Source organism: Equus asinus, chromosome 7, assembly GCF_041296235.1.
Source record: "Equus asinus isolate D_3611 breed Donkey chromosome 7, EquAss-T2T_v2, whole genome shotgun sequence".
NCBI lineage: Eukaryota > Metazoa > Chordata > Mammalia > Perissodactyla > Equidae > Equus > Equus asinus.
Window position 1 is genome coordinate 85,609,674 of NC_091796.1, and position 19,336 is coordinate 85,629,009.

General features: G+C 42.2%; 1 protein-coding gene across 4 annotated transcripts in view; it reads right to left on the reverse strand.

Moving 5' to 3' along the window:
* The window catches only part of VIPAS39 (VPS33B interacting protein, apical-basolateral polarity regulator, spe-39 homolog), a 24,796-nt gene extending 5,495 nt beyond the window's left edge, over window positions 1–19,301 (reverse strand). The window contains exons 1-14 of one of the 4 annotated variants that reach the window (XM_044774098.2): window positions 18,931–19,301; window positions 16,203–16,295; window positions 15,444–15,546; window positions 12,722–12,868; window positions 11,597–11,635; window positions 11,180–11,244; window positions 10,189–10,245; window positions 7,974–8,066; window positions 7,440–7,473; window positions 6,838–6,940; window positions 5,158–5,185; window positions 2,785–2,858; window positions 829–904; window positions 252–386 (exon numbers count right to left, since the gene is read on the reverse strand). In XM_044774098.2, coding sequence (XP_044630033.2) covers window positions 252–386; window positions 829–904; window positions 2,785–2,858; window positions 5,158–5,185; window positions 6,838–6,940; window positions 7,440–7,473; window positions 7,974–8,066; window positions 10,189–10,245; window positions 11,180–11,244; window positions 11,597–11,635; window positions 12,722–12,868; window positions 15,444–15,546; window positions 16,203–16,295 — 1,047 coding nt within the window. In that variant the 5' untranslated portion in view covers window positions 18,931–19,301. Of the gene's footprint in view, window positions 1–251; window positions 387–828; window positions 905–2,784; window positions 2,859–5,157; window positions 5,186–6,837; window positions 6,941–7,439; window positions 7,474–7,973; window positions 8,067–10,188; window positions 10,246–11,179; window positions 11,245–11,596; window positions 11,636–12,721; window positions 12,869–15,443; window positions 15,547–16,202; window positions 16,296–18,150; window positions 18,267–18,532; window positions 18,556–18,930 lie in introns of those variants that run through there. The other 3 variants (XM_044774099.2, XM_070514121.1, XM_070514120.1) reach the window with 3 other exon arrangements.
* Window positions 19,302–19,336: the final 35 nt, after the last annotated feature.

The following is a 19,336-nucleotide window of genomic DNA, read 5'->3' on the forward strand; positions in this document are numbered from 1 at the left end:
GCCATGGGACCAGCAGTGGTGAGACGGAATGTGCTATGCTAGTCTGCCAGCTCACTGGAAGCCACGCAGGCCCTCACAAACCTTTTCCCCTCTTGGCTCACCCCTGCTGAGGGCCAAGGGAGATTCTAGGTAGATTTCCGAGAACTACATGCACCCACTGGTCACAGAGTACATCGAAATACTGGCTTCAAGCTAAGCTCCTCTCGTGCAGTGAGGGTGTGCAGGATCTTTCTTTCACACTGTGCCTGTACCTCAGCCTCCGTGTAATGGTAGAAGCAGGAGTAGAAAAGCGTTGTCACTAATGGCATGTTGAGGATGGAAGCTTTCCGGGGGTGCTTCCGGAAGATCTCAGTCTGTCCCGCTGCTTCTAGATGTCGGTCATTTGCCTGTGGCGGAGTAAGCCAAGTGAAAAAAAAAGAACAATGTCCATGGAGTAGAGGCAGGAGAGAAACCTTTAATACTACAGCAGTTGTTCCCTACCCTAGAGGCAAAGAAGGAAAAAAGAAAGAAATTGCCTAGCATAGCCCAGGGGAGTTTAAAATTCATAAAATGATGACAAGTTAGATGGAGGAAGACCAGAGAAGTAGCAAGGAAATGAGAGTTCTGGGATGAAGAGAAAATACTTCCAACTTAAAAGCAGATGAGAAGAAAAGGGATGCCTGAGAACAATGGAGGGAAGGGAGCTATCATGCAGAGAGAGAAAATGAAAGGCTCTCAGGGACTGTAACAGGAAATGACATATACGGGCAGAGCGTAGAAGTCTTCTACATGCTGAATGGCACTGAGCACGGGCATTGAAGCAGAAAATGCAGAGATGAGGAGTCTCACCTCGATAATGATCTGACGTTCCAGGAGCGTGTAATGGTCTTGAATGTGTGCAGAATCTTCTGCTGAAAATGGCAAACTGACAGAGGGCCAGAAGGTTAGTGCCTCTTTCTCCACTCAAATAGGAAACAAACCCAACTAAACTAAATCACTACTGTAAGCATAAGAGGTTCACGGTGCGTCACAAATCTGATCTCAATTCACCTTTACAGCATCCCTGAAAGGCAGAGAGAGAGAAAGCAGAAAGTACAGTACATCTTTGGCTGGGATTTTGTATTTAAGGTTTTGCCAATTCAAGAGGAATCCTGAAAGTCCATAAAATACCTATAGTCATTAGTGATTTTGCTGAGGAATTAATTAGAGTCCTCTCATTGTGGGAGTTGGAACATTTGGTGAATGAGTCACATTAGCTAGCGAGTGGGCCTAGTGAACTGTCCATCATACACATCCCAGGGAAGCACTGCGGTTCATGTCATTGCTCAATGTCAATACTTAACTCTCCTTAAGGGGCACTTACATCTGTTAGCCATTTTTTATTGCAGAGCAATAAGGTAAAATTAAATTACATGGCATGGTGGTACATTTGTAAATTGGTTAAGATCTCCACAAATGTCAAGGGTCCCATCTTCAACAGTACATCATATTGATGAAGAAGTTGAGGGACAAACAGTGTCTTGCCTAACAGTCATATGGTAAGTCAATGGGTAAGGCCCAGAACACAAGCCAGATTTTAAGCTCCCAGCTCACAGATCTATCCTTTAGAAAGTGCTGCCTTATTCCCCTACTTTACTCATTCCGGGAAGAATTCTGAAAATTCAATTATACTGTCCCAGATAAGTGTGAGCCACAGCCACTTGTTAGAAGAGATAAAGGGAGACAGCAATAGTTCCAGTTATTTCACTGTTCTAACTTTTCTCTTTGTTTACTAGAGGCCATATGACATAGCTCAGTTATTTGGAACATTAAAATTAAGGACTGTATTGTCAGAGACAAATTTGTAAATGTGAAGCCTAGAAATCATGTCGCATGAGGAATGACTGAAACAACTGAGAACACTGACCCTGGAGCAGTGGACCTGGCACTACTGCCACACACCCTACTTACTGGGTGACGCTAGATGGGTCTGGAAAGATCCAGGGAAGCAAGTTTCAGCTCAATATAAGGACGCACTTTCCAATAATGAAGGCTGTCCAACAATAAAATGAGCTGCTTCCAAGAGCAGAGAGCGCCCCGTCACTGGAAGAATATGTGGGGCTGGTTTTTACAGGGATTTGTATTCTGGATGAAAGCTTGCACTGAATCAGTGGTTCTTCAACTTTGAGGTTTCAAGAATTAGTAATATTGAAAAAAATATATAAAGTGTTGCCAACTTTTTATTTTAGTATAGAAGGTGATAAAAAAAAATTACAACCCATTTTACTACCAAAAAAGGAGAGAAAAAAATCCCAGATACAATGAAGTCATTCAAATTAAATAAATTTAGCTTTAGAAAAAACTCTCAGGGCCAGCCCCATGGCCGAGTGGTTAAGTTTGCACACTCCGTTGTGGCAGCCCAGGGTTTCACCGGTTCGCATCCTGGGCGCGGACATGGCACTGCTCATCAAGCCATGCTGAGGTGGCGTCCCACATGCCACAACTAGAAGGACCCACAACTAAGAATATACAACTATGTACCGGGGGCTCTGGGGAAAAAAAGGAAAAATAAAATCTTGAAAAAAAAAAAAAGAAAAAGAAAAAACTCTCTATGTTGTCTTTATTTTTCTCAATTTGTCACCAATCAATGAAAACTCTATTAGGGAGCAGCATTTGGAACCAGTGAATGAGACAATCTTTAATGATGCTGTATGATCCACTGTTAGCGTTTCCCTTCAACTATCTATCCATTCCACTTTCTTTTAGTCTCCTAATTCCTCCATGTAAGAGTACTTATACTTAAAAAGATTTCTCCCCCATACTTACCCAATGCAGGTCTTAAGAAATTCTTTTCGTTTCTCAGGGTCCTGAATGTTCAAGTGCTCTCGATAATGGGATAGCTACAAAAAACAGAGAAAGGTTTTGAGCTATTCTGTCTCCTTAGAAGGGCGAGGTAGCTCTGTAAGTAGAATTTCCATGCTTAAAAACTAACTTCTTCACTATCAGAGATTCCTTCTGGGCGTGGATTGGGTGAGGGGATGGAGGAAGGGCAAAGAGTGATGCAAAAATCACTCTTTGGTTTATCTATAACTGCAATATATAATACAGTCGCCAATAGCTACATTTGGTTGTTTATATTTAAATTTAAATTAATTAAATTTCTTAATTAGAAACTTCTTATTTTCTAATTTCTCTTTGTTTACCAGAGGCCATATGACCTGTCAGTTGCACTGGTTCTTAGTTCACTCGTCACTTTTCATGTGCTCAATAGCTACATGTGACTAGTGGCTACCCTATCGGACAGCACAGATATAGACCATTCCCACCATCGTAGGAAGCTCTGCTGGACAGCGCTGACCTACAGTGAAGCACTACGTAGACAGAGCACCCAGCTTTACTCTGAAGTTAGGCTTTAGCTTCAGTATTTAATCAAAACCAGCGTTTGCTTCAGTCTGAGACTTGGAAAGGCCGAAGAGCTAAATGCCTACTTCAACGTTATGTGTGGCATCCTTGACCTCGTACATGATCAATGGTAGCATGATCCTATAAATATCTAACAATTAACAATGCCAGTAACACGAATAGGGCATGTCACTCTGATTCACTGTTGATGACTAAATATTCACATTCAAATACTACAGCTTCCACATGTAACTCCAAAAGAAAATCTGATGGGCTTTGTATTTTGAAAGTAAAAAATGAACTGAAGTTTAAATGATGCAATAATGAATGATTGTGAAAGTTGTAATTCTACATATAATTATTGAAAACTTTCCAAGAGTTAAAAAATAAACAGATTGACAGTTAATATGAATATTAAGAGAATGAAGCGGCTTTAGGAAGGACAGTATATCCTTTTAGAGCCAAGAAATGTGTATAAAAATGTAAATAACAGAAAACAGAATAACAGAGATTACATTATATCATAATCTAATCTTTGTAAAATATTTGATATAAAATATATAGTATATAATCACTCCTAATAGTAAAGAAAGTAACCTTTAAGAGCTATAATTTTTTGGCATTAAGTCTTTCAAGAAAAAGTCCTACTTGGGAAATCTTCATATTCTATGAGGATAAACTAAAGCAGACTATGAGCTTTGCCACTTCCAAAGTTTACGAGGTTGGAAAACTCCAAATTTATATACAACGTGCAAGATAAATCATCTTCAATTCAAACATAATAGAGAATATAAAGAAAATAAGAAAGTTTCAGATAAAAATGAGTTACCCAAAACACATTTGTTTTCACTAATCGAACTTAAAAAAAAACTTTGTAAGAATGCTGTATGAAGAAAATTCCTCATAGATTCAAACCTATGGAGATTAAAAATGTAAACAAAAAGTTTTTCAAAATGATTACTACAGATTGCCAATCATTTTCAGTTGATTAAGATAAAGGAGTTTTGAGATTTGACCATGCCTCAAGTATTAGGAAGTACAAGTTCCTTTTACAAAATGTTACTGAAAAACATTCTCCTGAATTATCCTCTGCTGGGCAAAGAAGGTCACAATATTATTAAATGTGCCAGCTGAGCGTGAGCATTGCTATCACCACAAATGTGCAGGCAGCAATCATGCCATTGATGGCACTGAGAAATTCTTATGCCTGCACTATAATGTCAAACTTTTAAAAATGGATCACTAAAGTTTCAATAATACAATTAAATTTTTGGTAAAATTTCAGATTTATTCTCGTATTCCAAGAGTTCATTCCATGATGGTAAAAATCTGCCAAAAGTCCATTTTAATACCCGATCAGTGAGCTCTCAGCCAAAATGTGTATTGGGTACACCACCACCTGGACCTATCTTCCTTCTTGACCTATATCTGGTTTCTTATCCCTCTTAGCCTTCAAAATTTTCTTTAGCATTAGAAGCCAAAACCCAAAAGCTCCCATAAACCAGGAATTGAAAACAACTAGAAACTAAAAAATAAATTACAAATTATCAGGCCAGTTTTCATTCATTTATTCAAAAAAATATTTATTCATGGGCCCAATCAAAAGAGCAGACAGAAAGAAACAAAACAGTACATCCTTTGGATTCAGTTTTCAGGCTTCCCAGATGCCCCTCTCTTCTGGATACAATCAATACCAAAGGAAAGGAGATAGCTCAATCCTACTGGGGTCATGGAGCCTGGGTTTTGGCTTAGATTTCAGTTAAATAGGTCCCCAAGTGAAACAAAGGCCACACTTACCGCAAGCTCTTCTGTTCTATCTAGGAACCTGGGAGGAAGCAGAAGGCAGCAGGGCATTTTTATCTATTGACGTGTGGCAGCAGAACCTCACAAAAGAGGATGACTGCTCTAGGAGGACACAAGTCAAACTCATTTGCCTCCATACACAAAATAAGCCCTTCTCTTCTTAAACTTTCTACCACCAGCAGCCCTTTGAAAACACACGGTGAATCAGATGTCATTGCTCCCCTCATCTCTCTAGCTGAGCGAAAAGCAAGGACAAGAAGGCCTTGCAGGGCACTAATAACTTTGTCATGTTAACACGTCTGGCAGAAAGGCTCAGAGCCTCCACAAAACCTTAGGCCACAGTAATCTTATGGTTTTTTCCCTTTTTTGGAAAGATTAAAGCACTCTTCTCTGGCAGTACAATCTTGGAAACAGATTTTCTCTCTTGTTCTCTCTTGTTTTCACATACAGTATACAACGTGTTCTGTCTACCCCAAAAGGCAGTAAGGCCTTGGAGCACAAGGATTTTTGTCTTCTGATTCCTTCTTACTTTGAATGGACCACTATAATTAACAACACTGCTTTGGCAATAGAGGTGATGCTTAATAAAGTCTTGTTCACTGGGAAGGAAGGAAGAAAGGGAGGGAGGGAGCGAATAGCCTGCCTTGATGAACGTCTTCTGCAAATTCCTGGCCAACCATCTGTAATCTTGACCCTGACCAGGTGACCTGCTTTCCCCACCTGAGTCTTCAGGGCAGCTCATCACTGTACTGGAGTCACTGGAGTTACCGTGTGCCACATGTCAGCCTAAAGAGAGGTTCCAACCTCTTCCCTGACATTGAAGAAAGGACATAATACACATCCATTTTACTCTAAGGGTAGGAAATGGTCCCCACTGATCGGAATGAGATAGGGAAGGAAGTCACAAGAGAAGACACCGCCCCTCCCCACTCCCGCAGCCCCCAGCAGACATGCTCTTACTTCTCCACCTATCCGAATCCAACCTAGTCTCCTGGCCCCAAATCAATTCCTAACTGCTTCCATGAGGCTTTCCTGGGGTATCCTGACTGAAAATTATCATTTCTTCTTCTGCTCTTTCACTGTACTTCTCACTGCCATCACTGGGCACCAAGTGATATAAAAAATACCTTCATTCTAGGTCTTTTATACGAAAATACTTAATAAATATTAATACTATGGAACAGGCATTATGCCAAGTGCTTTTCACAACATTAACTCTTTTAATCTTCATAATGGCCCTGTGGGGCAGGTATCATCATCTCTATTTTACAGATGTGAAAACTGATGCTTGGAGAGGTTGGGTAACTTGCTCACTCTTTGAACCAAGGGGAGCCAGTATTCAATGCAGGTGTGTTTGACTCCAGAGCCTGATTCTTTTTTTTTTTTGAGGAAGATTAGCCCTGAGCTAAAATCCGTGCCCATCTTCCTCTACTTTATATGTGGGATGCCTATGAGACCATGGCCTGCCAAGCAGAGCCCGATCCTTAACCACCAGCTACACTGTAACCTTATCACAACCTATGGTGTATTATTAGTTGTTCTATCACATTTCAGTATCTTGTCTAAAAACCATTTCCAGAAAAAAAGGACAGGGTCTTCTCTTTCTCTGTATCCCTTGGAGGGCTTTGAACAAAGTACTTGATAAACTTTACGGGCCAGATGATCAGTTCTTACCTAAAGAGGTCTAAAAGCAGCTTTTGATCCCCTATTTCCTTAAGGAAGTGAATGAGATGTCGCAGGGCAACCTGTCGCACCTCCAGCTCTCGGAAGAGGATCTCTGGCAGGAAGAAGTTAGGTGGGGAAAGATTAAAGCCTATGACTCAAGTGAAAATTGGTCTCCCTCCTCACACATTCCAAACGTTAACTCCTCAAAGTTGATCAGAGGCTAGGAATGGTTTTTTTATGGTAGCCATCCCTAAGACTCATTCCACCATCAACCTACTCCATGGCTCAGGGCAACTCTTAGCCATTGAGTCAGCTTTTCAGTTCTCATCAACCCAAACAGCAGGCACTTAGCATCACCTGACTTCCTCAAACTAACACAGCCATCTGTCTGTCCAGTAAATAAGGCGGGGTTTGCAGTTAATGTAGTTATCACACCAAAGGATGACGACTGCCCTCAGACACGTGATGTACTCTGAAGTCTCAGGCCACCCCAGCCGTCTCTGAAGCACACTTGACACTGGCGAATTCTAGTATGAAAGCCACGTGCCATTCTCCCCTCAAATGCAGGACTGAAGATTGCAGACTGAAGAATTCCTTTAAACCATGCTCACCTTTGCTCAGCGTCCTCTTCAAGAAGATCAGAACCTACAGGAAAAGAGAACAAAGAACGAATTACCCTGTGCAACCTTTCAAACACAAAGCCCTGCCCTGAGCACCTGGTGTCTAAGACTGAGGTCAGCAACTCAGGAGAATCTTTGCAGGTCCAGATAACAGATTTCTCTATGCGATGGAAAGACAGGTGATAGATATCTGGGACTGAGCTGTGTCTTGGGAGTCCACATGCCCGTGTCCACACTGGCGAGAGACACCTCCCTCTGAGAGAGACTGCTCTCACATCTCTCCTCCCTCAGGTTAGTTTTTAGAACACAGAGCAGCCAACCTACTGCTTCTTGATCATAATCAAGAGTCCAAGACACAATGTACATCCTGCCAACTGAGTCTTAGAATGCATATTACCGAGACTCCTACACTTCAAAAGGGAATCCAGGATCTTTACCTGACATTTAACCTAAAATGTTAGAGTCTATTCTGATTGGAGTTTCAGAAACTAATGAAAAGAACAACAAACGAAACCCACAACTCACTGCAGTAATGACGTTTCCATCGTGCATGCTTACTGCCTCTTCTAGGAGTTGTAGCTTGTCCTGTAAGGAGCGGAATCTTTCTAGCGAGCAGACCTGGCGGGATAAGAACAGAATTAGTGTGCAAGGAAGGCCATTTCCTATATTCCTTTGTCAGTGAATACTGAAGAATGGGCAAGAATAAAAGGAAATGACCCCAGGGAGAGTCTATTTTTACACTAGGTCCCTAGCACTCTGTGAGAGCAGACTCCCACCACACCCTCTTTGGTTCGGCCTGTGCCTGAGAAGACGCCAATGTCATGACGAAGTCTTACCCAAGTCAGTGGGTAGAGGATTACTTGTTCTCTTTTTAATGAGGTATAATTTACATACAGTAAAATCGACCCTATTTAAGTATACAGTTCAGTGAGTTTTGAAATTATATAATTTCATGTAACTACTACCACAATCAAGATACAGAACATTTCCATCGCCCCAGACTTCCCTGTCTACTTTAACGTCAATACCCTCCTTCCATCCACAGGCCCTGGCAACCACTCATCTGTTTCCAGTCACTAAAGTTTCCCCTTTTCTAGAATTTCATAAAAATAGAATCATACAACATCTGCCTGCTTTTTTTGTATCTGGCTTCTTTCACTCAACATTATGTTTCTGAGATGAACCTATGTGTTGTGGTGAGTATTAGTAGTTTGTGCCTATTTACTGGTAAGTAGTTTTCCATTGTATGGACATACCACAATTTCTTTATCCATTTACCTGCTGATGTGTATTTGGGTTGTTTCCACTTTTGGAGCTTTTATGAATAAAGCTGCTATGAACATTTATGTACAAATCTTTGTATGAACATATGTTTTCATTTATCTTAGATTGTAAATGTCTACGAGTGAAATTAAGGGTATATTTAACTTGTAAGAAACTGCCAGACTATTTTCCAAAGTACTTTTAGCATTTTACCCTCCTGCTCGCAGTTACTGGAGTTCCAGTTCCGCACACGCTCCCAACGCTTGGTACGATCAATATTTCCAAATTTAGCCCTTCTAGTGGCTGTTTACTGGTACCTCACAGTTTTAATTCACCCTTTTTTGATAATAATAATGGTGAGCATCTTTCCAAGTGCTTATTGGCCATTCATGTATCTTTTTTGTGATTTAACTGATCATATCTTCTGCCAATTTTTTATTGGATTGTCTATCTTCTTATTACTGAAGATAATTTATTATTTACATATTCTAGATAAAAATCCTTTATAATACATCTATTTTGCAAATATTTTCTCTCAGCTATGGTGGTGGGCTTTTCATTTTAACAGTGCTTTCAAAGAACAAAAGTTTTTAATTTTGATGAAGTCCATTTTATCAATTTTTTCTTTTTTGTGTCATGTTTTTTGTGTCCCAGGTAATAAATCTTTGCCTAATCCAAGGTCACAAGGATTTTCACCTATATTTTCTTCCAGGAAATTTATAGTTTTAGCACTTACATTGAGGTCTATGATCCATTAATTATCATGATGTCAATTCTCCCCAAACTGATCTACAGATTCAAGCAATCCCAATCAAAACCCCAGCAGCTCTTCTGCAGACGATGACAAGCTGTTACTAAAATTTACATGGAAATACAAAGGATCCAGAATAGCCAAAACAATTTTGGAAGAGAAGAGCAAAGTGGAAAGACTCATATTACCTAATTTAAGATTTACTACAAAGCTACATTTAATTAAGGCTGTGGCAATGGCGTAAGGACAGACAAGCAAATGAACTAGAATCAAGAGCCCAGAAACAGACCTACACATATACGGCCAATTGATTTTTGACAAAGGCACCAAGGTAATTCAAGGAGAAAGGACAGTCTTTTCAACAAATAGTGCTGGAACAAATGGAGAATTACATGGGAAGAAAATGAGCCTCAATCCTGACCTCATACCATAAACAAAAGTTAACTCACAATGGATCACAGAACGTGAAAGATCGTTCTCATTCTGAAAGGTACTTTTCCGTCTCATCCATCACTCTTTCCCTACTACCTGATCAAAGCAACGCTAAACCCTGGAGAATCACAAATTCTGCAGCTCACTTTCCATCTTAGCGGATTTATTTTCCTCCTGAAAGCCACTTCATTTAATAAATAGAACTGGAGAGAGAGTCCGAGAAATCCCCCCTGTGGAACAAGCTGGCCAGTTTCCAAAAAAATTCCCTAAGAATTCTCTCTCCAGTGGCCTTACCTTGCCCTTCCGGAGGCGTCGCACTGTGTCACTGGGGCTCCAGTCATTGCTGTAATCCTGGAATATTAGCAACACGTGAATTATCAGTGTGCCAGCTCCTCACCTCAAATTCACGGTCTTAGTCCCTAAAGAGGAGACATTTTGTGGGAGGGAATGGATGAAAAAAATGAAGAACTGGGATGGTCTTGTTCTGAGTTTCTGAAAGAACTACAACAGCGACAATATAAGCAGGAGGTGGATCAAAGAGGGAATGAGCCGCCTGACAAAAACAGTCATCCTGTGCCTACTGGTTTAAGACTTCAATCCCAAGATGCAATTAGTCATATTTAGGACTCTGTTAATGGCTTTGTCAAAAGAAGAAAAGAGGGAGAAATGTTCCTTTTCTGGACATTACGATATAGTTTCTTCCTCATGAATCAATTTGTTTTTTTATGTGCTTCATGGAAATATGAGCTCCACCAAGTTTTCAGACCACAGGGATGATCAAAAACTTCCGGGGGCCAGCCTGGTGGCATAGCGGTTAAGTTTGCAAGCTCTGATTGGGCAGCCCAGGGTTGGCCGGTTTGGATCCAGGACACGGACCTACACACTGCTTATCAAGCCATGCTGTGGCAGACGTCCCACATATAAAATAGAGGAAGATGGGCATGGCTGTTAGCTCAGGGCCAATCTTCCTCAGCAAAAAGAGGAGGATTGGTGGCGGATGTTAGCTCAGGGCTAATTTTCCTCAAAAAAAAAAAACTTAGAAGACAGCATAATAGGCAAGAGGGCTAGGACTGAATCAGAAAATAGAGATTTTTGAATCCAGGTTCTACCATTTACTAGCTGTGAGACCACAGGTAAGCCCTAATGTTTAGAAATCCAGTTTTCTCATCTATAAAAGGGGTTAAAATAATACCTACTCAAAAAGTTGGGAAGATCAAACAAGATTGCATACATCAAAGCATTCTACAGTGTGTAAAGTGTGACACCGCTGTAAGACGTAACTCACCCTATACTCCCCCTTGGGTCTCCCCAGCTCTGGAGCATAGCTTTTGGCAGGTGTGTCCGACAAAGCTGAAAAAGAACAGGCAGCTGGTTCAGAAGGACATCATCTTCTTGTCATTCCTTTCTTCTACCACTTCCTTCTCACATATTTTTTGACTTATGGGCTCCCAAGGTACCTTTATGGCCCAGAGGAGATCTCGGTTCCTCTCCAAACACAGCATCCCTAGGAGTCCCTCCTTGCCCCTGTAGCCAGAATGATCCTCCTTACTCAGTATCAGAAAATTTCTCTAATACTGATGGTAGATTCAGAAGAAACTTCATCTAATCATCATAATTACCACCCTTTCCCATGACTCCCCAGACCATATCCCAAATCAGGAACAGCTCCCACAGCAATCAGGAGAAGAGAGTTGATGCCTACCATCAGAAAGAGACTGGAAGCTTCCAGGTCTAGTTCTCCCTAAAGGTAGAGAACACATGAGGGAAGAGGTGAACAGATCAAGTCAGAGCCATTCAGACTTGGTTAACCACGTAGTATATACAGAACCTTATTCTGAAATGTGGGAACCGAAGGCTTAAAAACGCTTTTATTTAACTTCAGAAATTTGAGGTGCCATGGAAAAAAAAAAGGCAGGGAGGAAATTTGTTTTAATTGTGGTAAAATATAAATAACATAAAATTTACCATTTTAACCATTTTTAAGTCTGCAGTTTGGTGGCACTGAGTATATCCACAATGTACAACCATCACCATTATCCATCTCCAGAACTTTATCATCCCAAACTGAGACTCCGCGCCCGTTAGATAATAACTCCCCATTCCCCCTTATCCCAGCCCCTGGTAACCACTATTCTACTTGTCTCTCTGAATCTGACTGTTCCAGGTATTCCATAGAAATGGAATCATACGATATTTGTCTTTTTGGATCTGGCTTATTTCACTTAGCATAAAGTCCTCAAGGTTCATCCATCTTGTAGCATCTATCAGAATTTTGTTTCCTTTTGGCTGAATAAAATTCCACTGCATGTATATTTTGCTTATCCATTCATAAGTCAATGGACATTTGCGTTGTTTCCACTTTTTGGCTATTCTGAATAATGCTGCTAGGGGCATTGGTATATAAGTATCTGTTCAAGCCCCTGTTTTCAATTCTCTTTGGTATGTACCCAGATTGGAGTACTGGATCTATGGTGATTCGACATTTAATTTTTTGAAGAACTGCCATACCGTCTTCCACAGCGGCTGCACCATTTTACATTCCCACCAGCAATGCACGGGGGTGGGCAGGAATTTCGCCCTAGGCAAATTTCTTCAGTACCTGTCACAGGGTTAACGTCAGTTTTGTTCATCGTGTTCGAGAAAACCTACTGCAAGCCCTCTGAATTCCTCTCATTTCTCCCACTCCTAATCCCCGCTGCCAGCTCCAAAGACAATTCTTTATCCCTCAATAATCTTTTTCTTCCAGAGTAAACGAAAATTATAGTCTGAGTGTTTTTCTGAAAAAAGAAAAGGAGGACTCCCCGTCCCTTTAACTATCACTCTTTACCTCTGAAAAAGCTGCTCAGGGAGTAGGTAGAAGTAGGTTTGGGTAGTGGTGCATAGGAGGAGAAGCTGTTTCGGCTCTTTAGCTGTTCGCGGCCTTCATGGTTTGACACACTGGTACCAGCGGTCTCTTTGATGGACCATGAGATACCTGTGAGACAGTAAGAACCACATCAGTCATTCTCAGCCAAAATAGACCCTGGATAACAGGCATTCTAACAAATTCAAACGCTTTTCACCAGAGGCCCTGGTCCCTTGGCCAACAGGGACTCCAAAAATCCGGGCAGGGAAGAAAGGATAGAATCAAATAGACTAATTAACAGAAAAAGGGGCAAAGGAAAGGAATAAATGAATCACAGAAGAGGAAATTCAAGTGGCTATTAAACACATGAAAAGATGCTCAAGCTCACTCTTAATAAGAGAATTACAAAGTAAAAGTACACTGAGATACCACTGGCCCCCTAGCAGATTGACAAAGATCCAAAGTTTGATAATAGCCTGTGTTGGCAAAGTGGTGGGGGAAGAGGAGCCCTCCAACATTGTGAAGCCAGCACAAATCAGTGAACCTCTGCGGAGGGCACTTAGGCAACATCTGTCCAATACGGATGCAAATCCCCTCTGCCAGAAATCCCACTCCAAGAACTGACCTTTCATATACTCACATATGGGCAGAATATAAGATTATAGATAGCAATATAAACAACAAAAGGCTGGAAACAATCTAAACTTCATCAACAGCGGACTGGGTAAATAAATTATGGTAAGTCCATACAATGTAAGACTATGCTGCTGTTTAAAAAAAGGAGAGACAATGAGAAAGCTATTTATACAGTGATTTGGAAACAGCTCTAAGCTGTATTAGCAAGTGAAAAGAGCAGGGTATAAAGTAGAGGGCCACTTCTGTGAAAAGGGGGTAGGAATATATATTCTTTTTTTTTTTTCTGGTGAGGAAGATTGGTCCTGAGCTCACATCTGTTGCCAACTTTCCTCTTTTTGCTTGAAGGAGACTGTCACTGAACTAATATCCATGCCAATCTTCCTCTATTTCATGTGGGATGCAGCCACAGTGTGGCTTGACAAGCAGTGCTAGGTCTGCACCTGGGATCTGAACCTGCAAACCCTGGGCCACTGAAGCGGAGCACCTGAACTTAACCACTATGCGACTGGGCTGGACCCCAAGAATATATATTCTTACATGCATTTGCAAATGTAAAAAGATTCTTTAGACAAATACCCAGGATGCAAACAACAGGGTTATTTTTGGGGAGGTAGGGACTGAGAACTGAGTGGATGCATGACAGTGTGGAAGGGAAATTTTCACTGTTATGCCTTAAGTACATTTTTTTTTAAAGATTGGCACCTGAGGGGCTGGCTCCGTGGCCGAGTGGTTAAGTCCGCGCGCTCCGCTGCAGGCAGCCCAGTGTTTCGTTGGTTCGAATCCTGGGCGCGGACATGGCACTGCCCGTCAAGCCACGCTGAAGCAGCATCCCACATGCCACAACTAGAACGACCCACAACAAAGAATATGCAACTACGTACTGGGGGGCTTTGGGGAGAAAAACAACAAAAAAATCTTTGGATAAAGAAGTTGTGGTATATATATACAATGGAATACTACTCAGCCATAAAAAAGGACAAAGTCGTCCCATTCACAACAACATGGATAGACCTTGAGAGTATTATGTTGAGTGAAATAAGCCAGACAGAGAAAGACAAACTCTGTATGACTCCACTCATAGGTGGTAGTTAACATATGGACAAACAAAGAGAACTGATCAGTGGTTGCCAGGGGAAAGGGGGGTGGGGGGAAGGCACTAGGGGTGAAGTGGTGTACCTACAACATGACTAATAATGATGTACAACTGTAATTTCACAAGGATGTTAACTGTTATAACCTTAAAAAAAAAAAACATTGGCACCTGAGCTAACAACTGTTGCCAATCTTCTTTTTTCTGCTTTTTCTCCCCAAATCTCCCTAGTACATAGTTGTATATTTTAGTTGTGAGTCCTGTTAGTTGTGGCATGTGGGAAGCCGCCTCAGCATGGCCTAATGAGCAGTGCCATGTCTGCGCCCAGGATCCGAACCAGCGAAACCCTGGGCCGCCGAAGTGGAGCGTGTGAACTTAACCACTTGGCCACAGGGTCGGCCCCTTAAGTACTTTTTGATTTTTAAATTATGTGGCAGTATTTCCTATGAAAAAAACTTCAAAAAATATTCTTCAAAATCAGGTTGGACTCTGCAAAGGTGGTATAAGTGGTGTGTCTTATATAACAGCTAGACAGTGAGACTTGGTGGTGAAGGAAGTGGGTTCTGTCAGGCAGTTATGAGCAATTAAGCCAGTAGTTCCCAAATATGACTGCCTATTAGAAGCACCTGCAGTACTTATTGCACACTGAGGCCACCATCCCCAGCCCTGAGACCCATTAAATCAGAGTCTCTGCAGTGAGGCCTAGGAACCTAATTTTAACATGCACCCCAAGTGAGTCTGAAACAGCCAGCCAGCATCGGCCCTAGGACAGCAGACCTAGAGTGTCATATGGGCATGACTGCTGTATCTCCCCAAGTCTATCTTCTCCTGGGGTTACATGTCCAGGTATACACTCATGTGAAAACAATCTATCCTCATTCCCTTTCCTGTTAAGCACCGAGGAGACAAACAAGTGGAGCCTTCATTAGTAACAAGAACCCTGAATATGGATCCCCTCCTAGGGCCTCTTCTACTTACTTCCCACAGGTTCCCCGCCCCAGCTGACTCTCTCCAGGTCGTCGTCATCGTCATCGTCCACAAAGTCTCGAAGGCTGTTGACCGCTCGCTTGGACTCCTTTAACTGCAGAGGGACATAAGGCAGGGCACTCAGGCAATCGCCACTTCCCACCCCTCTCTCTGACAACCAAGAAGGCTGAGGAACTGGGACTTGAAGATGGCCAACAAGTTCACCCTCTGAATCGAAAGCCTAGCCTGCTAGATATTTGCCAAGAAAACAATTTGCTTTTTAGCTAACATTGCAGTCCAGTGACAAAAGAGTTAGGAAGATTCAAACCCACTTTTTAGTTCTAATCACACTCCTGGCAACGACCTGCTGTGTAAACCTGAGTGAGTTTATCCATCTCTTCAAAACGGAATGTTTCTCCATTTGTAAAATTGACTCGATAAAGACAAAACTTCCGATTCAGTCCATCTTTCAAAAATAACAAATTTTATTACATAATAAAAGATTCGGAGTTATCAAAAAAAAAAACCTGCAAGCAATGAATCATGTCAAGAATGGAAAGCAAGAGGGCAGAGAGCTGGTTTTTACAGTCCCTCTGGCTTTTTTCGGAGGGCTCTTCTCCAGGACGATTCTCCTAAAGATCCGACCCAAACGTTTCTGAGCCTAATGGAGACAGGGTCAAAGCCAGGCTTCCGAGGACGCAAGGGGAAGGACTTTTAGAGTGGCAGTGTGCAGGGGGGTGCGACCTTCAGCAACAGTTCATGGAAACCTACCTGTGACAGCTCATCATCTTCATCATCAAAGGTAAAAGCCTTGAACTTGGAGCTGTTCCAATATTCCTCCTCATCACCCTTTGTCCGATTCATCTGGAGTGAGAGGAAGACAGATGTCTGTCCCTTTCTGGATTCCCCCCAAAAGAGCTCTGAAATCATTAGGTTCCCTCACTACAAACTCCCACTACATACAAAATGGATGCATAAAAGAATCAGGTCAAGCACATACTGAACCTGCCATATAAAACCAGATCCTTGGGTGTCCAACTGATCAAAGCATACTTTCGATCCTCTAATTACCCACAAGTAGTCATTCCTTTCCAGGACACCTACTTTCTTCAAGGCACTCTCTCGGGGGTTGTAAGGGACATTTAAAAAGTGCCAGACACAGTCCCTCTCCTGAAGGACCCTACAACAGAGCGGGGTATTCAGCATAGGTACGTATAAAGGTAAGCATGCAAGGCAAGCAAGGGTTATAAGAATGCATCATGAACCATGCTGAATACACAACATCAATCAAAATATGAACAAAACAGCTAATAACTGCACTTGTGCATTCAACGTGTATCTACCGAGTGCCATCTCTGAGGCACTGTTCGAGGTTCTACGAATACTACAGTGAAATAAACTGACAAATATCTTGCTCTCATGTATGCTTGTTAAATGCCTGAAAGAATGAAAGCAATTAAAAGAAGCCAAATTATTCTGCCTGTATCTTCAAATCATGATTAATTTATCAACATGCATTGGCCAAAATTTGGGAAATGAGGGCAGGGCTAAGAAATGAAAGCATATGAAGATTCAGTCAAAACACCACAAGTCCCTCTCATAACTACTCTAAAATTAGATTTCACTCTGAAAAATAACTTTTGCCCTAGAATTAATTACAAACTAAACTATCAATGCCACCTGGATCAGAGAGGAAACTGGTTTAAGCCAAGAGCTGGGTACCAAAACTTCCACAACATCAAAAATAACTCCAAAGACTACACACTGTCAACTCTAAAGGATCAATTTGCTTTTCCTTCAATAGCGCCTCTCTCAACAGAAGCTTGTCGGCAGCCCTGCTGAGGAGGCTTCTGACGGCCCTTAACGTACTTGACTTTCACTTCCTGCTCTTTTCAGGGGAAGTAGGGATGGGAAAGTCACGGTGGGAATTGTCTACCGTCTGATCCCTTCCCATGGCAGACACCACTAACCAACTTCTACTGAAACCAGATGTGGCGTAAAAATCCTTTTGTATATTTAATGCCAAGGAGTCAAAACCAAATAAAAAAGCTGGCAGACACAACGAAATCATCCCTCACAGTGGCAGAAGCATAGACTTTGTAGTCAGGCAGCCTTGAGTTCAAACCTTGGTTTCTCCAATTCTGAGCACTGGCTAAATAGTTTTACTTCTAAGCCTCGCAAAATTCATATCCTACCTCACAGGGTTGCAGTGAAGAATATATAGGACTTAGGCAACACTTAACAAAACGCTTAGCAGAAAGTAAATACTAAATGTTAGTTATTTTTAGTATAGGATATCTTACTGACATCTTTCTATCTCGGTTTCCCCATCTGTAAAATGGGCGTTAACGATAGAAACCTACATTACAAGATTGCTGTGAGGCTTAAAACAGTTAATACATATTTAGTACCTGACACAAAATTAATGCTCAGTATTAACTGTTATTAATAAATCGTCATGGTACCTTGGGAAAAGCTAGAAAGAAAATATTTTTAAGCAATCATAAAGATTAAAAAAATTAATTTGATACAAAAACTCTAGTGGCCATCACAAACACTGAAGGTGTGCATACAGCATGTACATGTAGCTGGCACAAGTGCCAGTTCACAAGACATTTTCTCATCCTCAGAACAACTCTGTACGGTAGGCCTGGCAGATTCCACGGCCATTTCACCAGTGAGGGAAATGAGGCACAAAAGGATGACGTATCACACCCACCTTGCTACTTGCTCCTATTATCCAGGTTTTCTGACACCTGGATCATTTCACTCTGACTTGCACGGTCGTTCTAACTATTTTTCCCTCTAGGGACACCTAGGGCAGGTCATTATTTCACTACAGTAGATAAATATCTGTTAATATCTACAGCTGGGCACACCATGGGTCTAACACACCCAATAATCCACGATTTCTGGAATCTTTTAAAACCATTCAACAGCAGTGGATACTTGACACCAATTTGTACTTCTAGTCCCAAATCAGAACCCGGATTTACTGGGCAAGCGAAGAGATAATGATTTAATGGCTCTAGAAGGTATAAAGCAACCAGGTACAATTTTAAGAGTAACCGAGAAAGGTGCTTCAACATGATTTAAAATACTTCAGAGGCTTGTCCTTATCGTCAGCAGTTTAACTCAAAGCCCACAAGACAGGGTAGCAGGTCCGAGGGGATAACAGGAACATGACAAAGTAAGGAAAACAGAGGCATCCGCAAAAGAAATCTACAACCAACACGCTCCCTGCTTGAGGACACTCCCAAAAGGAGCTGCTGAGAAGTCAGATGCAGATTCTGTCATCATCTTCCGAGCCAGGCCTACACCGGTGAGGCTATGAACGGAGACCAAAGAATGTGGGTTAAACGAGGAAGACTCTGCGGGCGAACGTCCAGGAAGCCACGGATCTCCGGCAGTCGCCACAGCCCGGCAGATCCCTGGCCAGGGAAATGCTCGTTCAAAATCAAACGTCGAGGCTCACTCACAGCCCCAACCCCGAGCGTACCCCGGCTCCCGGCCCAGCGGTTGCTCCGACTGGAAGAAGAGTCAGGCCTGGGGGGGTCTACGGACGCCTCCGACAGCAGGCGAAAGGATCAGGATGCGGAGAGGCTGGACTCAGCCAGATTCACGGCCGAAGCGGTCTGAGACACCCTCACCTCTTCCACACCGAGCCCTCCCTCTCAGCACAGCGCCAGACACTTCTGCCGCTGGACCAGCCTCTCTAGTCAGGCTCTGCGGCATAGAAAACCGGCGGAAGGGGATAGTCCCGGGGAGGTTGGGAGGGGGAAGAATGTGAGTCAAGTAAGAGGCCGCATGGCCTGATGGAAGTTGTAGTTCCTTCCTCCTCTGCCGTCAGGCGCTGCCCGAACAGGCCACGGGGATGGTGGACTACAGCTCCCAGAACCCCCAGT